Source organism: Colossoma macropomum, unplaced genomic scaffold (genome assembly GCF_904425465.1).
Source record: "Colossoma macropomum unplaced genomic scaffold, Colossoma_macropomum, whole genome shotgun sequence".
Taxonomy (NCBI): Eukaryota; Metazoa; Chordata; class Actinopteri; order Characiformes; family Serrasalmidae; genus Colossoma; species Colossoma macropomum.
Genome location: NW_023494793.1, coordinates 16022816 through 16043796, shown reverse-complemented (window position 1 = coordinate 16043796; position 20981 = coordinate 16022816). Strand labels below are relative to the sequence as shown.

The following is a 20981-nucleotide window of genomic DNA, read 5'->3' as shown; positions in this document are numbered from 1 at the left end:
TGACTGCTCACTGAAATGGCCTTATAGCGTCGCCGTGACAGTCGCTATAAACAGTTCGAGCAGCGATTTCCGCATCACTCGAGTCTCTTTACACGAGCACTCCAAGATAATTTACAACGAGCAACATCTTCTTATTTAACCGTTCGAGTTGTGGACCTCCACCTCTCATAAATACCAAATACAGAGAAAAAAAAACGTGAACGCCGCACAGAGGCACACGCTTTGATTTAATGTAATTGCCGGTTTAAACAGTGGGTGTCAGTGTAGGCCTGCAGGCGTCTCATTCACGTTACTCCAGTCTGTACTTTTTGTCCCTGTAGAGGTGCCGTAGTTGAGAGCATGGCGCGATTTCTGGAGCATTACTGAAGTGAAGTCTGGTGTGTCAAACTATTTGTCCTTTATTTTTAATTTGCGTTTCTGTTGAAGAATATAGATAATAGAATATAGAGCAGAAATGCTTACACCCACAGTTTCAAGCTCACCGCAGGAGGCGTTTAGGTCGCTAACAACGTTTGTCTGCTAGCTAGCTAAGTATGATACCTAGCTAACCTAGCTAACTATATTAATAAATGTAGCTAGCTAACAGGTTGGCTTTTAGCATTTAAAAACAAAGAACCAGCCAGACAGTCTCCTTTTACGAAAAACGAAAAGAAATTCCTGACTGAAACCTGGGAATTATCCTGTAACTGTTGAATGCGCCAAATGCCGTCTAGCCAGCTAACCTAGCTACCCTAGGTAATACACCTTAGATCTGTGTGAACCTGTGGTAAAGATAGTTTCGTGTCTTACAGGTTTGCGTTTGAATGATGTGCTCACTTGCGTTGTTTCCTCCACCGTTGCCGAGTGGACAAATCACATTGTACGAAGCAAATAATGAGCTTGTTTCGGGAGGTTCGCCTGACTGCTACGAGAAACAGGTGAGCATATGACATACTGACTGCTCTTGTCTTTGCGCTCACATCATTTTCTTTTCTGCATTTATTTTCTCACAAATATTACACGTCTGCCTTATCTTCACACTTTAAACTGAACTTCAGTTTAGAACTTCAGTGAATGCCTTCAAATCTATATCCGTGCTTGATGTGTGCCTCGTAAACTGGGAAAATGCCACTGAAATATTGAATGTACTCTTTATTGTATTCCAAAATGAGTTAAGTTACTGTAATATGTGATTCATTTACAAACTGCTGGTGGGCATAGTGAAGTCCAATGATGTCTAGCAGCCGAATCTCAGTTTCTGGTTCTTTAGTAACATGACCCATGTCAGACCTTACATAACTGTTTTCACCAGAAAACATTCCTGTCCATGGTGGCAAAGGTGGAAATAAAACTGAGCGCATTACATTATTCATTTCATTGATGGATGAAGAACAATAAGAAGCAAAACCAGGGCCAGAAAATGACAGCTGTGTCATAAGTTTACTTACTGAATCATTTTACATTTTATTTGTGAGTTAACCTTAATGTGTCTGAACTGTTGAACTGTTATAAAATATGTTGTTTCACTTGTTGTACCAGAATATATGTTTGTATGTATGGTTTAGTCTCCCTAAAAAATCGTTTACACAGCGTTGTGTATTTATTTCATTTTTTAGCATTGGGAGCCTCCTAGTCTGAATTTTCCTAGGGACACTCTGAAGCCGCACAGTCGTCCAGAGAGCAGCAGCAAAGCCGCTTTCCTGGATCACAAAGATACATTATGGATGAGGAGTGCTGGAGCGTGGTACAAATATGCTTATAAAACCTCTTTTTGATGCAGAAAGTAATGTTATGCAAATTGTATGGTCAATGGAACAAGTGAATGTCATGAGTAAGCAGAAGTTATTGAAAAGAGTTTCTTTAACATAGTAGTTTTAATTGTCAAGCAAGAAAAAACCTTTGAAACATGAGACCTGCTGTTTTTTTGTCTTACCTGTGAAGGAGAGATGCAGGGCTTTCCGGCTTATTGGATGAAATCACTAACAGTGCTGAGGAAGGTGTGAAAATTTTTTATTTATTTATTTTTACGTATGTGCCAGTTGCTCATCTAAAAACTGCTGTTCACCCAACGGACTGGTGAAATTGTGCCGTTGTGTGTTTTTCCACAGTGCCTAAGTGGCTGACAGTGAGTTCTGGGTGCATTTTGGCCCTGCTACGATGGATGTCTTCATTCCATGGCTCTCTGTTCCCACATCTGACTGTGAGCGTTACTGCATCCATTCCACATTTTATTGTTTTTCTGATCGATTTTCTTTCCTTCTCTAAATCATTGTGCAGTTTTTGGTCTCTGATGTTTGCTGTATGACAAAGACTAAACAATTATACAATCTTATTGTAACCATTTTAGCAGCCACATCCTAATGAGATGGTCTTAACCAGCTTGACCAGCTTTTTTATATGATAAAGGGAATTTCATATTCTACAGTTTGGAACGGGCACTGCTATGTATTAATTTGATATTTGTGTTGTTTCTTATCAGTTGAGTGGAGAGGAGATGGTTGCTGAATTTTCCCAAGTGCTGGATTGGTAATGGTTTTTGTTTATTTGTTTTTTTTAAGCTTTCTTTCTTGTAGTTAATGTTACATTTGTGCTGCAAATATAATATAACATTATTGTTTTAGCTATTTGTTTGGGACAGTGTTAACAGTCAGTATGGTGGAGTGTGAAAATGTGCATAAAGTAGATTCAAACTGGTGATAAATGAGTCTAGCTGTAATCACCTGGTAAAGACGTTTTGGAAATACGCACTATTTGGGGTTGCTTGACTTTCTTTTGGCAGGTAGCCAAATATCTCATAGATGACCTTGCTGAACACTGTCTTTTGTTTCTTCCAGAATAAAGCAAAAATAAAGTGAACCTTGACTATGTAATTGCAATTTTACATCCATGAATAAGGGGGTTGTTGCAATACTTGATTAATTTTAACTCTAGATTTGTCATAGCATTAATAAATTCAGGCATTATTAGACTGTAACTGCTATTCCATTGAATACATGTCAGTTGTCTTATTTTGTTATTATTTTTTATTTATATGTTTTTAGGTCTGATAGTGCTATCCGAAGCTTTGCGTGGCACCCTCACACAGACAAATTTGCAGTAGCCCTTCTGGATGACTCCATCAAGATCTACAACTCTCGGAGGTACTTCAGATGGTCAAATCCGCAATGTGACAAATGTTGGCTGTTCGAAATAGCCTACTATATACTGCTCACTACTGATTGTGCCCAAGGTAGTAAGTAACATGCAGTATGTGACCAATTAATTTCCCTAGTACACCAAAAATACCTGTATGACGTACTGCATACAAAAATGCAACACTGTCTTTTCAGGAGGATGTAACAAATGGTGTAATCACCTGGTTTGCTCCAAGCAATCAAATGGGGTTCATTTTAATGGTGGATTTCTAAATTAAATGAAAGGAAATAATTTTCTTGCTGCTGCACTCAGTGCAATGCTGAAGCCCCATCAACATTCTCTGCTTGTCTTATGGTGGGTGTGCTAATAAGTATTTAATAAGGTTTAGTTGCTGCCAAGATGACAGGGTTAAAACGTAACTTTCTAAAGTTGGTCTCAACCAAACAGTCTGCAGAGCATAGGCTTTACAGGCTCACTTTGTTTATTATTCAGTCAAACTAGCTCATATTACCAATGTAATAAAAATGAAATGACTGAACTTGTAGCAGTTGTAGAGAAAGTGTCTCCACACAGGTTTACTATACAGGCAGGCTGACATTTTTATTTGTGGCTTACCTAATTATTTTGAAATTGGACTAGGCCTGGGTGATATCTAAAAATAATTAGCATGATATTTTCTAGTTAAAATTTACCAAAATAACTAACTATTTTTAATATAGTGAAACTTGGAAAATTTTCTTGGACACTGAATACTTTTGTGACCAGTTCTGACTAATAATTCTATATGTCTAATACTTATCTTAATTTCTTGATCTTTCTTCTCTCAGTACAACAGCTCCAACTCTGAAGCACAGACTGCAGAGGAATGTGAGTGCTATGCAGTGGAAGCCTCTGTGTGCATCTGCTCTGGCTGTGGCATGCCATACCTGCCTACTCGTTTGGCATGTTGATCCTACTTCACTGTCTACTCGGTATTGGCACACACACAACCAAATATACATATGTAGATAATGTACAGTTATATACAAAAGTTTTATGCAGACAATTGTTTAAAAATAATTTAAAAAAAACAATATTTTCTAGTTTAAAAAATCATCGTGATCATCGATTATACCCCCCCACCTCAAAAACCTTTTTATAAAATCTCATATTAATATAATACTGAGTAACCAACATCTTTTGAAAACTATGTCACCTGTCATTGTAATAAACTTTGCCACAAACATGTGCAGTCATGAACTGTACGGTACGGATTCATGGCGACTTGGTCACTGCTGGAGGAACGTCTGACTGTTCAGACAAAGCAGTTTCGAAACAGGGTCACGCACATTACATATTTAAAAAATGAGACATTTTCCCTAGTTACAGCAGCATTTTCATAATTCAGCTAACCACAGGGACACCTAAGCTGTACAGGAAATACTGCAAATTTCACTCAGTAAATCACACAACAGAGACGGTGGGGAATTTATTGCAGCATAACCTTTTAATGGCCCTATTATAACTCTGTTTTTATATGTACATATTATTTCTGATCCCGTTCACAGCTGCAAAGGGGATCAGAGGGAATTGCTCTGCTGGGCTGGAGCATGCTGCTCTAGGGTGAAACCAAGTCACTTTAGCTTGTTTGTTTTACTGCAGTTACTCTGACGCAAGTTGAAATTCCAGAGCACGTCAGCATTTATTTTTGGTTCCATTCATTCAAGATAAACTTAACATAAAGTAAAATAAATAATAGATAAAGAGTTGTGGGATGGGTAAAACTAGCATCACCAGTGTGTAGTTGAAAGAACAGACAGCTTCTTAACAAACTTTGCTCGCTTTCTCTCTCTCTCTCTCTCTCTCTCTCTCTCTCTCTCTCTCTCACTCTCACTCTCACTCTCTCTCTCTCTCTCTCACTCTCTCTCTCAAACATAAAAAAAACTGATTGTTGGGGCATACACCTGCACACTTCTTAAATGTGAGCCCAATTTTCCAACATATTGACAAGCCATCTTGAAAATTAGTGCTCTCTAATTCTCTGTCAGTTTTCTAAAACGGCAGTTATTGCCTTTTACACATTGCCAATTGGGTTATTTGTCCATCATCGATAATATGTGATTACATACTCCTATTGCCCAGGCCTAATAATGCATAACAAGATTGACAAAATAATAATATATTAGTTAGAAGAACACAGGTTTTGTTCTCAAACTTCAGTCATTGTATGGATGGGTTAAATTGCATCACCAGCACCTGATTTAATTTACTGAAGGACTAATTAGCTGAAGTAGCTGAAGTAGAACTCTAAATATTGCACTTCCTGGAGTATTTGGTGAAGCTAACACACTCACACACACAAGATCGCAATGTATTGTTTATTTGTTTGAAGTTACCCCAAACATAAATTATATTCTGTGTGCTCTGGTATGTGAACACCTGCCCCAGTACATTTAGATCAATAAAAAAAATAGCTTTTTTTTTTATCAATCTATTTTATAAAAAGAATGCAGTTTAGGTCAGGGGAGTGCAAGGGACAGTTTCACATAAGACCCTCTGCTAGACCGTAGTGAGACCCTCCAGCGCCCAAAGTTCAGACACATATCTAAATTGTTATCTTCATCACTAACAAAGTTGGCAGGTGAAAATGGGCTATATACTAAACAGTAGTGCGTTCAGTATACCAGACAGTAGGTCAGACCATCTGTTTGTTATATATGCTTGCTTGGCATTATGTTGACTGAAAGAAATGGTCTGCGTGAAATGCTGGTTAGTATTTATTTATTTATTAAACAAATACATGCTTTCTGCCCAGACAAATGGCTTTACATATATTTTTCTCAAAAGACTTTTTTTCAATACTAGTACTGTATATCATAATATTAATACCAGCTTAATGTTTCATTAATAGGGTCCATAGCACTTTGTTCCAGATATATAGATGTGATAGATCTGTTTTGTGGTTTGCTGGTTCCTAATGTTTTTTAACTCCAAACTTTGTGTGCCAGGTCTGAGAAACATTAAGAAATGTGTGTATTTTAAATTATACATTTAAAACTGTCATTGTTAGTAGAGACACTGTCCACTGTAGTTCAGTGTAATGTTTACTAAAATATTGGTGTATCATAAATAAAACCCCTAACACAAAAGAAAATTTAAAAGTACATATCCCTTCCAGTTTACTCAACGTTACAGTATTAATATTAGTTAGATTATCTTTTTGTTATTATTTACTCTGTAGTGCCGTATAGTGCTATGAAACAAATGTGTATGTCATATTTAAAAACATCTCTTCTCCCTCTCTATCTCTGCCTCTCTCAAACTCTCTCTCAGGCCATCCTCTGGTTGTGCTCAGGTGTTGTTTCATCCTGGTCACTCTCCGGTCACTTCCATTGCTTGGTCCCCTTCCGGTTCTTTACTAGTGTCTGCCTCCCCTGTGGACACTGCCATGATGGTTTGTTTCTGTACTGATACTATTGGTTACAGTAAATGAAAGGATTTTTTATTTTGCTAATCTCATAGAATATCTGCCAGTTTGTAAATGCATTCACACCCAATGAGTCAAACATTATGACTACTCACAGATAAAGCAAATAACATATATTATCTCGTAGCAATAGCGTATGTCAAGGTCTGGGACACATTAGACGGTAAACAAACAGTCTGTTCTCATTGTTAAGTTATTGCATGCAGGAGAAATACTTAGGGAAAAAGACCTGAGTGACTTTGACCAGGACCAAATGACTGAGTCGGAGTAACGGCAAGGCTTGTGGGGTTGTCAACAGTGGTGAACGCCTAACAACAGTGGTCCAATAAGGGACAAACCATAGACTGGTTGTTAGGTGCCCACAGCTAATGATGTGCAAGGGCAACGAAGGCTATCCCATCTGTTCTGAACCGACAGAAGGGCCACTGTGGCACAAGTCACAGAAATTGTTAATGTTGGTTATGGGAGTAATTTGTCATAGCACACAGAAGAAGGTCACCTGGTCTAATAAGTCCCATTTTCTGTGGACAGCCATATGTGTGCATTGTTTACCTGGGGAAATGATGGCACCAGAATGCGGGAAGAAGACAGGTCGATGGAGAGAGTGTGATGCTCTGGCCAGTTTTCTTCTACAGGCAATCATATGGAGATCAGTTTGGCCACCTTCCTAAACATCATTGCAAATCAGGTACATCGCTTCATGGCGTTGGTACTCTCTGATGGCAGTGGGCCTCTTTCTCTTGTAGTGTCCATGCCTCTCCTGGACAGAGCTGCTTTGGCGAACGGCAAAAGTGGGTGGTCATAAAGGCACTTCTGTGAACTGTCATAAAAAGTGTTGCGAAGGTTTTGGTGCCCAAGGTCAAATTACATCTTTTTTTTTGTTTGTTGTGTTTTTTGTTTTGTTTTTTTTTGAAGTGAAAATAATTACACATTCTCTATAGAGAACTAATTTCTGCAAATTTTAATTAGTGTACTTGCTGAATTTAACACATTGGAAAAACATAAAACATAAAATGTGGCCTATGCAAACCTTTGTCCCCCCACCCATACATTAACGCAAATAATACTTAACTTAATTTCACTTTTACAAAAATCAACAAAACATGTCATTGTACCAGAGGTGTCAAAACGTTTGCCTACAGCTGTATTTACAAGATATGGAAAAGTCTTGAAGCGGATGACCTCTTTTGTAATGAATATTTCTAAACTGCTTTTAAGCCTGCAAACTGATATAGCTATTAGAAACAGTTGCTGATATAGCACTGTGTGATGTTTGTTGCTTGTGTGTTAAATAGGTCTGGGATGTAGCTGCAGAAAACTGTGTTCCTCTGCAGCGAGTGGGAGGTGGAGGAGTCACAAATGTGACTTGGTCACCAGATGGTAGTCGGCTGTTGGCAGCCACACCCTCTGCCCTCTTCAGGTATACATACACACCAAGGTTCACAAGTACACTGACGGGACGTACTGCTATATTAGACAGTTATTAATAATGTAATTGACAAATATAAAATGTAACCAGTTTCAGTTCCGCTCTGTTATTAGTTGATCCTGCATGCATCTATGGTTATTGACAAAAGTCATTATTAAAAGTATTAAAAATTATCAAAAGGGCTGCAGGATGACCATCAACAAAGGTATACAGGACTTTAGATATGGGACGGGGCTTTTGTATTAGACATTTGCTCTTTCCCCCCATTTTAAAAAATCTTGATTAACGCTGTATGATTAATCGATTGTCACTTGTGCATCTTTGGGGGAAAAGACTAATCTTGAGGTATTTTGACTCTGATTTAGGCTTGCTGCTATGATTATGCAGTTACAGACTTCCAAGTAAAAAAACAGACAGGCTGTAAATAAATACTGCGAAATACACTGCACCATGAATAATTTTTTCCACATAAAGCAACTGAAGCTCCATGCAAGTTTCACCATATAAAGCCAGCCTTTCATAATTCTGAAGATTTGAAGTGTTAGCATCTTTTGTGACAAGTTATTTGTTATGGTTTTTACAAGGGATGCATTGATAGTGATGCTGGAATCGGGGATCTGTCCGATACTGTGCTTGTTTACTCGTACTCATAAAAATGCTCTGATACCCACTGTGACGTAAGCCGAGTCTGCACTGCCTCGCTAATAAACAAATGCAGTGAAGGAGGCTTTGCTCACACAGAGAGGTGTTACTGACTGGCATATTCTTGCCAGGAATTCACTGTGTAAATTTAGCCTGTTTTTAAAACAAACACAATCACAACCACTTCACCAGTTCCAGTGGAGACACGCAGGTCAACTAAACGGAGACAAAACAAAGCTGACATTTCCTACTGAAGTTCCTCTATGCCGACTTTACTCTGTTTGACTAAATGGTGAGATTAATACGTTAATACTGTGATTTTTGATTTTTGATTTTTTTTTAAGCTGTTTTTTAGCTTCAGTGCACAGTGTTAACAGCGCTGATCAGTTTCTTTATGCTCAGTACTCGGATGCACAGCGAGTTATTTTGAATGAAACAGCTTTATTTGAAAATGTCCGTAGACAGAGCTGTCTGTAGAGGCTGCATTTAATGTATAAATCTTAGGCTTTGTCTGTACATGATGATCTATTCAAACATACAGCGCATGTCACCAACGAACAAGATTTCTAAATTCGCACTGTGTATGGTTGGCTTTAGAGGACATTCGTCCACAGCTCAGCCAGCCAAATAAAATACTCCCAACAAGACGTAAAACTCAAAACCTTTGAGCTCCTCAGGTGCTTTACCCTGGATGTAATTACTGCTCTCACTGTGCTACAGAGACTGTTGTTGAGAGAGGCGAGGAGCAAAACTATGACTTGTACTTTACTTACAGCTATACAGAAGCGCGTTTCTGCCTGCTGTTCTCCACTGTAGGGCTACTTGATCTGAGAAAACTAATGCAGTATAGCTAGCTAGTGCACTTCATTTAAAATCAACTAGATTTTAATGATTTAATTGTTAAGATACATTGCACTCATCATACCAGCAACAAGTTAGTTGTAAGTAGGTTACTCAGTATGGTATCGGACTCAGTATCGGCAAACACAAAAAAATGCACTCGTACTCACACTTGGTTTGAAAAACTGGTGTTGATGCATCCTTATTTTTTACTTGGCACATTGTTTAGATGAGTGGTTGACCCTTTTTATCAAGTTTAAGTTTTGAAATAATATAATTGGAGTCCAAGTCACTGAAAGTCATGGTAGTGCAAGATCATGTAGGGTTGGTCAAATCATTGCATTGCACAAGCCTATTTGGTATGTGAGGAAATTTAATACTAGCAATAATTTTACTAGGAGTTGAAACTGAGGTCTGTATTACTTAAGCCAATACAGTTGCATACAAAAAGCACTGCATTGTGAAAAAAAGTTAAGAACGGCACATTTTAATGCACAATTACTTTTTATTTGCTGAATTTAACATATTGGTGAAAAAACAAAACATAATGTCAGCTGTGCAAATGTTATGGCACATTTTACATTTTTCGTTTTCATTTTTTCCCTCCGAAATATATTAAATATTAAAAATAATATATTTTAAATATTTAATAAATATATTTTTAATAATACTATATTTTATATTTAATAATATATTTTTAATATTTAATAAAAAAATAATATAGTTTGTTCCCTGTAGAGCAGGGGTCACTAGTCTTATCCATAAATAGCTAGTGTGGCTACAGGTTTCGTTTAAATCAAGCAGATTGACAGCTGGTGCTGTTTGTTTAATCATTTGGTCTCAGTCCTCCAACAATTTCTTTGTTATAGAAGGTGTTCCCCTGCTTGGTTGGAATGAAAAGCTGTAGCCACACAGGCCCCTTGTGGACAGTGTTTGTGGGGAAAAAAGCAAGTGCTGAAAGCCTACAGGATTTAGATTTATTGATATGTTTATTTGTTTATTTAATTAATGTTTAATTAAGGTCAGTAACTATGTATAATATTACAGACAGCAGCACCCCAGCATAGGAAAAAGAAAATGATTTTTGCTTAATTGAATTTATTTATTCTATCAGATCTGATTGCACTCAGATCACATTTGCTCAATACTCTGCATCATAATAAATATATATTTACATTTTCACATATTTGATTTCTAACTTCTTTTTATAGCGTTTTGTACCAGAATCAGTTAGGTAGGATCTGCTCATGTCATTGTTAAACTGGTTGTTCCCTTTCAGAGTAATCCCCCTCCCCCAGACAACATTAATCCTTGTTTGTCCCCCCACCCCCACTTCTTAAGGGGAGAGAAAATCTGCTTTATCTCTCTTGTTTATAAAGTGGTAAATTGTTGTCTTTAACTACAGATGTAGAGCAGTTACTCATTTCTTTTGATGATTCATAGTCTGTTTCTCTGTGTGTGTGTGTGTGTGTGTGTGTCTGTCTGTGTGTGCGTGTGTGTCTCTGTGTATGTCTGTGTATGCATGCAGGGTTTGGGAAACCAGAATGTGGACATGTGAAAGGTGGCCTTGTCTGAAAGGGAGATGTCAGGTGAGGTTGTAATTGCCTACATTGTACATTATTGTGAACATTATGGTTTCTGACCTACGATAAGAGCAGCTCTTAGTATTTCACATAGTGTAACTTGTGTGAGATTTTGTGAGCTTCTAGATTAACAGATTATAGTAGATCCGTATAGTATAGAGTGGTGCTGTGTCAGTTCATTAGCAGATATTAAAGCAGCATGTGGTCTGCTGGAATGGATTACCAGTAGTAAAGTCAAGATTAAGGGATGTGATGTTTTTTTTCCTTACTGACATAGTTGTTAAATCAGTTGTTCACTGAAGAAGTAAATTTACACAATTTTCTCCTTACTCCAAATGAAGGTAATCAGTCAAGAGAAGTTTGGTGTCCAAAGTTTGCTTCTTTAGTTTTACAGAGGAGCTGCAAGGATGGTGGAGCTAACAAGCAGAGGAATCCTCTAATAACATTGTGCAAACTATGTGTGTAAATCACTGCACAGTAGCTTTAAATTATATTGAGTTTTTAAGCAATCTTAAATAGACATACTTATGTGGTTTCTGGCACTGTATGATGTACTGTTATCTGTAAACATGAAGGATAAAAGTACTGGCAAAAATCAGGCTACTACCAGAGAGGATTCATGAAGCGAGAGCTGCTATATAAGAATATTTTAGGAAACGCAATCACATGTTTTTGGCAAGAGTTGGGGGGAACATATTCCCCCTTTATGCAGTCAACAGAGACACAAGGCCCATGTGCACCAGTAGAATATTCTGACAAAAAAGCTTTAGCAATGACCACCCCCCCTTCATAATTACAGCAAACCTTTGGCCAATTTTTGTAATTATTAGGATCTTTTTGAGCTATTTTGAGCTCAGGCATGCATTTTCTGATGAGCTGATTTTAAGATAAGAGTTTTATTTTGGATTTGCTCAGCCGACTGCCAGGTTTTCTGCACAGTCTGCTGCTGTTGCCCTGGAAGGCCGAGGGTGGGACGACTTAGATGATGCAAGACTTAAGCAGACAGGAGCTGCGTCACTTTTCGCTCCATTGACTTCGGCATGCATCGTCTTGGTTTGCCATATATGTAATTTTTGCTGCTACTGCTGTCATTCATGTGGCATATTGCTTTCAGTTTTCATAGATAATTCTTAACAAATGAATGCTGATTGAGGCAAATGTGTTATGATTTAAGAGTGCAATTTGCAGAGCTACATTTCCCTGGTATCTTCAGTGCAAAACCAATGAATCAGTAAAAATTAAGTACACATGCTCTAAAGAGAACATGTTTTCACACATTTAATGCATAATTATTGTTTATTTGCTGAATTTAACACATTGGTAAAAAATATGTCCTGTGCAAATGTTATGTCCCAGTTTATAGTTTGTCTCCAATCTGTTAAAGTAAGCAAATAAATTGTGCACTAAAATTTGCAGAAAAATGCCAATTTTTTTTTTTTTTGCATACAACTGTATCTTGGTTGAGCCACTACGTTTTCACTGCAGTCGTTATTGTTTTAACAATAAAATTGATGTTAGCTTAATCTCTTCCTTACCATTATGTATTTAGAGCAGTGTGGTAATCATGATATAATGGTAATGATGAGATCATTCAAACATTAAGCACAGATATTTGGGTGGTTCCTGATTTTCCTTCTAAGAGGATTTCCTCTTAGAAATTAATGAAATAAAATCTGTACAACTTCACAAAGAACTGACACCACTCGTGTTTACGTTAGGACTATTGGGAAACATCTAATGATAGTGGACTGTTAAAGAAACTGCTGATCACCACATATTCATAATTTTCTTACAAGCCATACATACATACACAAATATGAATATTTATCTGTATCTCTTCCTCTTTTTTCCCCCCAGTCTGGATGCTGGAGTCCTGATGGAAGTCGATTGTTATTCAGTGTTCAGGGAGAAATGGTGATCTATGCACTTACTTTTTCAGACATGACAGGTACTTTATATGTTATAATTGACTAGTTTATTGTAATTGACTGAACCCACTCTGCTCTATACTACACCTTCACAATCTGCTAAACAAATTTTGATCATTTTCAACTTCTTCAGATAAATATTGAACTTTTTTGTTTTTTTCATTTAACTGCCACACAAAATTTCCAAAGTTGACCATCATTCATTTTAACAGAAAGATGAAGTTCACCATGTTCTACTTGAAATGTGTCACAGCTTTTTGAGGAATCAGATGCAACATGTGCTTCTTTATTACATGTGCAGTTGTATGCAAAAGTTTGATCTCCCCCAGTCAAATGACATGTTTTCTTGATTTTCTAAGGTACAATGAGTTAACACTTTCTCTGCACGAAACAGAGATGAACATATGGCACATTTAGTGCCATAGTTTTTATGTTTGTTTGTTTTTTCGTTTAATATGGTATTCAGCAAATAAACAGTAATTGTACATTAAAATATGCAGAAGTCACTTAGGAAATCAACAAATGCAATTTCACCAGGGCACCTAAACCTTTGCATATGACTCTACTCTCTGTGAGATATTGCTGTGAAATCTGTGGCTCGGTGTAGTGACATTTTTGGCAACCAGGTGTCACCCTTGTCCTTGTATCCAGAGCACAGCTACAGATTTCCTGCTCCTGAAAACTCCGTTTTTGAATGGTGCAGAAACGTAAAGGAACAACACGTCCAAGTCCCAGACTGGTTTTCTGATGATAAAGCAAAATGGTTTAAAAAGCTTCTGCATGGTCGATAACATCATGTAATGAAATATTGCATGTACTAGCAGTCCAGTCGTTAGCTGTGTCAGATACGGAGACCTGAAGCTATTCATCACACGTAAAATGACCATTATACTGCATGCAATGTTGTTGTTTTTTTCACATCTACACGTTTTAACAGTCCACATTCAGTAACTGAAAGTAGAGATTTAAAAAAAAAAAATCCCTGTGACCTAAAGCTCTGTTTTAATGTGAGTGGAAAGCTAAAACCTAAACCTAAAGCTAAAAAAAACTAAAATATCCAAGCTAGTCTGTGGGAGTGAGTTATTATTTTATTAAATTTTTAGTCACATACACACAAACTTGATAAATGCACAAACTCAAGTTTTAGGCTAATTACCTCAGCAAGTCCTGCAGTTTGTGGTTAACTCACCTTGTGTTTTTTACTTTTTGACTGTGATATTAATAAGGTATTAGTGTCTCACCGTGCCAAGTTTCTGCTGTAAGCACAGTGAATATATTCTCTTGCATACTCATGGTGGTTGTGGTGCCTGCTGAGCCTAGTTTTACTTATCACACAGGAATTAATTTTTTTAGATGACATTAAAGTGAAGTATTTTCATAGTTTTGGATTTGTTAGGCCATGCACAGCCTCGTGCTGCTGTCACCGCTATTTGTGTTTTCATATGTCAGTCACGTGATATCCATGAGACGTGCAAATGGCATCAAGCCAAATAACGAATAACTTCATTCATTGATGACAATATTTAAGACCGTCGTTTTAGATCATCAGTTTTATGCCAAACCTACCCCTGTAGAAAGGATATCAAGATATAATCTGATTCCACTCAAAAGTCCCTTGAACTTTCACAAGTTCCAAGTCCTTACCTTTGAAGAAAGTTGAAACGTGGTTCTGGCAAGCTTCTTGGCATGGAGGTGATATCTTATCATTGTTTGCAGACTTGATGATCCTAAGGTGTAACCAGTATCTGCAAACTCTTGATGCTTTGTCATGTATGAAAGGAGAAAAAGCACAGACATCTTTTCCATGTGGGTACAGTACAGTATACTAGAGATTATTTTTTAAACTATGGTCTGTAATTTAATTTTGTGTTATCTGACCATTTCCATTTTGGTAAAACAGTTTGAAATCAGATGTCATAAATAACCACTTAAGAATGGTTAAACATTCTTTTACTTTGGTATGTGTAAGTGATGCTAATGGGCAGTTCTTCAGTGTGTGTTAAAAATACCAGAGTGAGATGCCTGAATACATGTAATTTTTGCATAGGCACATAAACATAAACTTGATAAACAATCAAATTAAATTGTAAAACTTCTTAAAACACGGAAGGATACCCCTGTTGTGTTTTAAATACGAGACCAAGCAGGTAAAAAACGTTTTCATGGCCTTTTTGCTCATCAACAGGAACATTTAAATATGATTTTCAAGTAAGTGTAAATGGGTGGTGGTTTCTTTCAAATGTTGGCTCAGAGTGATTATATAACTTGTTTCAGGAGGACCTAAATCTGCTGCGGTTGTGGCCGACCTCTCAGAGACAACTTTCAGTGGTACTGATGGTGAAATCACGTAAGCTGTGTATTTGAGTGTACTTGTATATACTAGTTGTAACGTGTAGTCAAAATTTTTATTTGTGTATTTACGGACTTGTTTGTTATCCTGTGCTGATCAGCGTTGGAGGAGAGGTTCAATCACTTGCTTGGGATCCCACTGGAGAGAGACTGGCTGTACTCCTGAAAGGTACAGAAGACCCTCAGATCTTGGTCAGCTTCCTTTAATTCTGTACAGATAGTGCTAGAATTTCGATCGCTGCCAACAACAGGCAGCCAAAAATACTCCTTTTGTGCTTTATAGTTTAAAGGTGTGTAACACAACACTTACAATACTGTATTGTAACACTGTATATACTATGCTGTTGATGTGGGTCATGAGCAGTCCATTGCAGGTGCCCTCTAATTTCACAGATGAGCGAGTTTTGTATTATTGTAAGAATGCTAGGCCTGTGCAATGTCTAAAAGTAGTTTTCACAGTATTTTCCAGTTAAAAAAGGTGAGGATGAGAGGAACTTTTTCTGCTGTTCTTTTTTGTGCTGTTGATGTGAGTCATGGACAGTCCACTGCAAGTACCCTCAAATTTCAATTTAACAGTAAAGTCAGTGTTTTTACATTTGTATGTTTAAGTGCAGTTTTTCAGAGTGCGTTAAAAATACTGGAGTGAGTTGCCTTATTTATTAATTTTTTTGTGCATAGACAAAAACTTGATAAATGTACAAATTCCAGTTTTTGGCTAATTACCTCAGCAAGTCCTGCAGTTTGTGTATTACTCACCTTGTGTGAAAGGTTAGTGGATCACCTAATACATGTTGACATGTATTGACAGTCTCTAGGTCTTTCATCAAAAATTAGAGGAGCCCTGTGTACAAGCAGGAAATAAAGATTTTCCTTTAATTTCCCATTTTCTGTCATCCTCACAAGGTAATGCAGAATCCTCCAGTCATTCTGCTATCATTGCTGTGTTTAAAACCCGTTCCAGCCCCATCTTTGAATTGCTTCCATGGTGAGTGGATCATATACTGGAATCTTATCAGGGTACAATCTAGATACAAGTCAAATGAAACAAATAGGTGGAAACAGGATTAGAACCTCAAATGACATGTTGCAGTGCACCTAGTAATTGTCCAGGATATAGCTAATGTTGTCATGAGTTGTGTTTCTGCACATGTAAGCAAAGAATCCCAAAGACTGTGACAAAATGTGTGTAATGTTGTTATTACACAAAACCTCTCACACATTTCCAGTGTAACACTGGCTAAAAGTGTAAGTTGACTGAGTGAGAGGTCCATATTATTATTACCACTCAGGAACCGCTGAAGCAACATTGTGGCAGCCCCAGTTTGCATAGTCTCTAATTCTCTGTAGTGGTGTTCAGTTATGTATTTTTATTTTGGTTGTGCTGACAATTATTTTGCACTCTATTACAGCGGTTTTGTGAGAGGGGAGGCCGGAGCAGAGCCTAGACTGATTCAGTTCCATCCTCACTTCCAGCATGGAGCATTGCTCACAGTGGTGAGTGCTTTTTTGTGGTGTGTTTAATGAATGCTGTGTGTAAGCTCAGTTTGTGCATGACCACTGTGCTGACATAAACATTTTGCACAATGACCAGGGTCCATATGGTCGTGAAAATCCTGGAAAAGTCATAGAATATAGATTTTTTTTTTTTTGTTAAAGTGAACTGCCTCTCTCTACATCCCTCTCCTAAATATTGTAAATATCAAAAGATTCTGACACGAGCTAAATGTAATAAAATGGGGAACAATATCAGCCTAATCATGATTTGCGTGGATGCACAATGTGGTTCTTTACAAATGGTATAGATATCTGCAGATACCTGTTGCAGATATCCATACATGGGTGACATCTCAATTTAATTTCCATTCTAGTCATTTAGTCTAAACTGCATTCTAATTTCCTAGTTAATAATATGTAAATATTAAATGATATTTTATTATATTTAATTGATGTCCATCTTTTTACCTAACAGAACAGCAGTCTTTGTTAAATTATTGCTGGGCGGTACTGATAAAATTCAAATTCATAATATTTTCAAATATATCACAGTATCATGCTATCAGATGACAGATATTAACATTGAACATTAATAAAGTAGAAGAATTCTAGAGTTAACTGTCAAGGCTTGCAGACCATAAGTAAAATGCTTATCAAATATATTAGTAAAAATATCACTAAAACCATAAAAGCAACATGTTTTATGGTAGGTCAGTGTCACGTTATGCCAGTTTTCATATTATGTCATGGAGAAAATGGAATTCCACTATTTAAAACTTGTATGAACCCTGAATTACATTAAAAAATGCAAGTGTGCTAAAAACAAATTTTTAGAGGTAGAGGCTCATTGATATCTGTTTTAAACAAAACATTTGACGATGAAACCAGGGAAAATGACAATTACAGGGTTTTTTTGTTTTTGTTTTTTTACATTTTTATTTATTTATTTTTTTTTTGCCACCTCTGTAATATGGAAACATCATCAAAGGATAGAAATAAGCACAGAGCCCAGGACTGAAGGGGGAAATGGACAGTGAATTTGTAATAGACATTACAATTATAATGATGAAAAAATAAATAATAAAAAAAGAATTTATATTAATAAGGAGCATCTAAAATGAACTAACAACAACAACAACTAATGAAGATCAACATCAAAATTCCCAAACAATGAACATGACAGCCTACTAGGCTATAAAAATCATGTCACACCCATGAAGCTAAAGGCTGAACACTTAGCCTAAGAACTCTCCCCAGGCAGCTTCAGTCTTTCTAGTCTGTCCATTTCCTTGAAAGACTGAAGCAAGAGATCTTAAGAGATATAAGATAACCAGCATTCACACAAACAAGTTCTTTTGTTTGGCTTTCTTTTTCATTGCTGAGTGTGTCGTCACTCACTCATTTGGTCAGAGTAGCTGAGGGGCTGATACTAGCTGAAAAGTGGAAAATAGAGATAAGGCTGGTTTAGCTGATTCATATAGGCCTAGTATACTGAACTAAAACTTGAGAAGGTCCAGTTACATCAGATTTTGTGCTTACAAAAGTCCGGATGAACAAACTAAAATAAGTGACAACAACAGTTACCTTTAAATGCTTAACCATTAATGATTAGTCCAGACAGCTAAACACAGATTCAGATGAGACATATCTGTTTTCACAGTTTCACATTGTTTTCTGTTCATTAATTTTTAACCATTGTTTTTGTTTTTTTAACAAGCCATGCTGTTGTCTCACTACATTACTAAATAAAATTAAATGTCTTTGAAAATATGTTAAATTAATCACTTTTTGAGCTGATATTGAGCCTTGTAGTCTGTTCTGGTGAGCTACCTTATGACCAAACAAAGATTTGGAAGGGAGGGGGAGGACAGGAGCAGTAGCAAAAGTTTCTGGACGCAGCCCATAACTGATAAACAGCGTATCTGAACACACTTTTGCATGCTGTAAGCGACTTAAGTGCTAATAGCTTCCCCTTATGGAGATTGTTCAGACTGCTGAACACGGCTTCATAATGGCCTACAGAAACCATGTCTACAATTCAAATTGTAAGCTAATCACTAAGCCAGTTCATTGAAAACATTACATTTCCATTTCACAATAGTAGCACTTACAGTTGACGGGGTAGATCTAACAGGGCAGACATTTGACTGTGGCAGTGACAGTGTCATGTTTAAAGTCACTGAGCTCTTCAGTATGACCTATTCTGCTGCCAGTGTTAGTCTATGGAGATTGCAAGGCTATGTGCTTGATTTTATATACCTGTTAGCAATAGGTGTGGCTGAAACAGCTGAATATAATAATAATAATAATAATTAGGAAGGGTGTCCAGATAGTTTACCATAGCGTAATGTAAATAAAGACTACAAACTCATTATTGCTGCAAAATAATTTTATACCTGATATAATGTTAGACAGCAGTGTCTGTTCTCACCTACAACTGAGTTCTGCATGATGTAGAGGGAAATTCCACAGCGCTGAGAAAGACACAGGAAATATCTGATGCAGTTGTAGATACAGGGAATATCTGAGGTTTCAGTTTTGTTGTGTTGTTTTTTTTTATTTATTTATTTATTTATTTTTTTAAGCGGTTGTTGGCACTAAAGCTGGCATGACCAGTTATTAAGGTTATTAAGTACAGGGTGTCCCAAAAAAAATTACATTTCGTAGTCTAATAACATACCAATTCTCCATCAAATGATCTGATTTTAACAAAATGTGTAAAAACCAACCAAGTTTAATTTTTAATGTTTTTTTCAGGTTGAAGAAAGGCGTTCACTAGAAATGAAAAGGCATTTTTTGTGTTAGAATATGCTCAAACACAGTCAAACAAGAGTGTGCAGCGTGGATTTTAGAGAAAATTCAATAAATAATGCACCAACTGGAAAGCAGATTTGGACATGGCACAAAAAATTCAAAGAGGAAGGCTGTCTGTCCAGGGCAAAGGGATCTGGACTGTTCAACATGACGCCTATTTAATTGCATTTGCCTAGGACATGTAGTTACTCAGATATTCACATCTCAAATGATGTCAATTTTTTTGGGACACCCTGTATAAAGAGAAAAACACAAACTGAAAGTTGTTCGGTTTAGTTCAGTTTGTATTCTAAATCTGTTTACATTAGATTATTCTGATTCGAGTTCAAACTGTAAATCACCCTGACTTTTATGTTTGTTTCTCTTTGCAGTGTTGGTCTAATGGGCGAATTTCTCACATGCCTTTCTACTTTGTTAGTGTGGGGAGGCCACATTCAGGTGGAAGTCCTTCTCTTCCTCGCTTCACCAGCAAGACAGAAGATTACAGCACGCACACGCTCTACACAGAACACATTTCCTAAGCACATTTTTGTTGTTTCACACTTAATCCCTTACCACTTCTTTCCAACATATGTTTGCAATTACTTCTCAGTTTGCACAAATGAATAAAAATGGATTTTGCATTATCTATGTAGAGATTTATCGGCTCTCGATATTCTGGATTCCCAAGTGGTGCATCTGTCCGCCCCCCGGATTTAAATCTCGACAATATCCCAGCCATCCGTGACCAGGAGTGAGAGAGTACATTTGGTTCTGCTGTCTGGGTGGGAGAGATTTAGTATCTACAGGCCGAATGTGCACAGAACTTGGCAGTCTGTGCTCTCCTCAAAGTATATGCAGAGCTGCCCTACGGCATTATACAAGCAGCAGCTCCATCTGCCTGGAGGTGGCACTTGCTTTCAAGCTCCACGATTGGTTGGAGCTACACATTAGGGGAGAGACTCTGTGGGATCTGGAAATGACATTGAGATCTATCTATATATATATATATATATATGTGTGTGTGTGTATATATGTATATATATGTATGTAGATATAGATATATATATATATATATATATATATATATATATATATATATATATATATATATATAATGTATATATGTATATATGTATATGTGTGTGTAGAGAATCACTGCTAATTTTGGGCATAACTCAAATGCTAGCCCATACATGACAAGAAAACAGCTTTTAACAGTTGCACGCACAAAATCTAAATATTTTTTATTAAAACACAAACTTAATTGATAATTTTTAAAGTTATACCATGTCAGACTTTGGGACACATTTACATAATTCCTATTGATTAAACTGGTCAAG

General features: G+C 36.9%; 1 protein-coding gene across 1 annotated transcript; it reads left to right on the top strand.

Annotated features, from left to right (window-relative positions):
- The first annotated feature begins 296 nt into the window (after nt 1–296).
- Nucleotides 297–20285, top strand: aaas (achalasia, adrenocortical insufficiency, alacrimia). The gene is made up of 17 exons (XM_036578640.1): nt 297–377; nt 792–917; nt 1596–1723; nt 1921–1976; nt 2088–2179; nt 2459–2505; nt 3021–3119; nt 3942–4085; nt 6427–6547; nt 7876–8000; nt 11020–11080; nt 12932–13022; nt 15277–15349; nt 15453–15520; nt 16255–16336; nt 16761–16845; nt 20031–20285. Exons 2-17 carry the CDS (start codon nt 804–806, stop codon nt 20178–20180), a joined length of 1536 nt encoding a protein of 511 aa, XP_036434533.1. The 5' UTR covers nt 297–377; nt 792–803; the 3' UTR covers nt 20181–20285.
- Nucleotides 20286–20981: the final 696 nt, after the last annotated feature.

Bases quoted from the DNA above. Each gene is read 5' to 3' on its own strand.
- aaas (XM_036578640.1), top strand. From the start codon at position 804: ATGATGTGCTCACTTGCGTTGTTTCCTCCACCGTTGCCGAGTGGACAA. The intron at 918-1,595 runs GTGAGCATATGA...TTCATTTTTTAG, and splicing joins CTGACTGCTACGAGAAACAG to CATTGGGAGCCTCCTAGTCT. The intron at 13,023-15,276 runs GTACTTTATATG...AACTTGTTTCAG, and splicing joins TACTTTTTCAGACATGACAG to GAGGACCTAAATCTGCTGCG.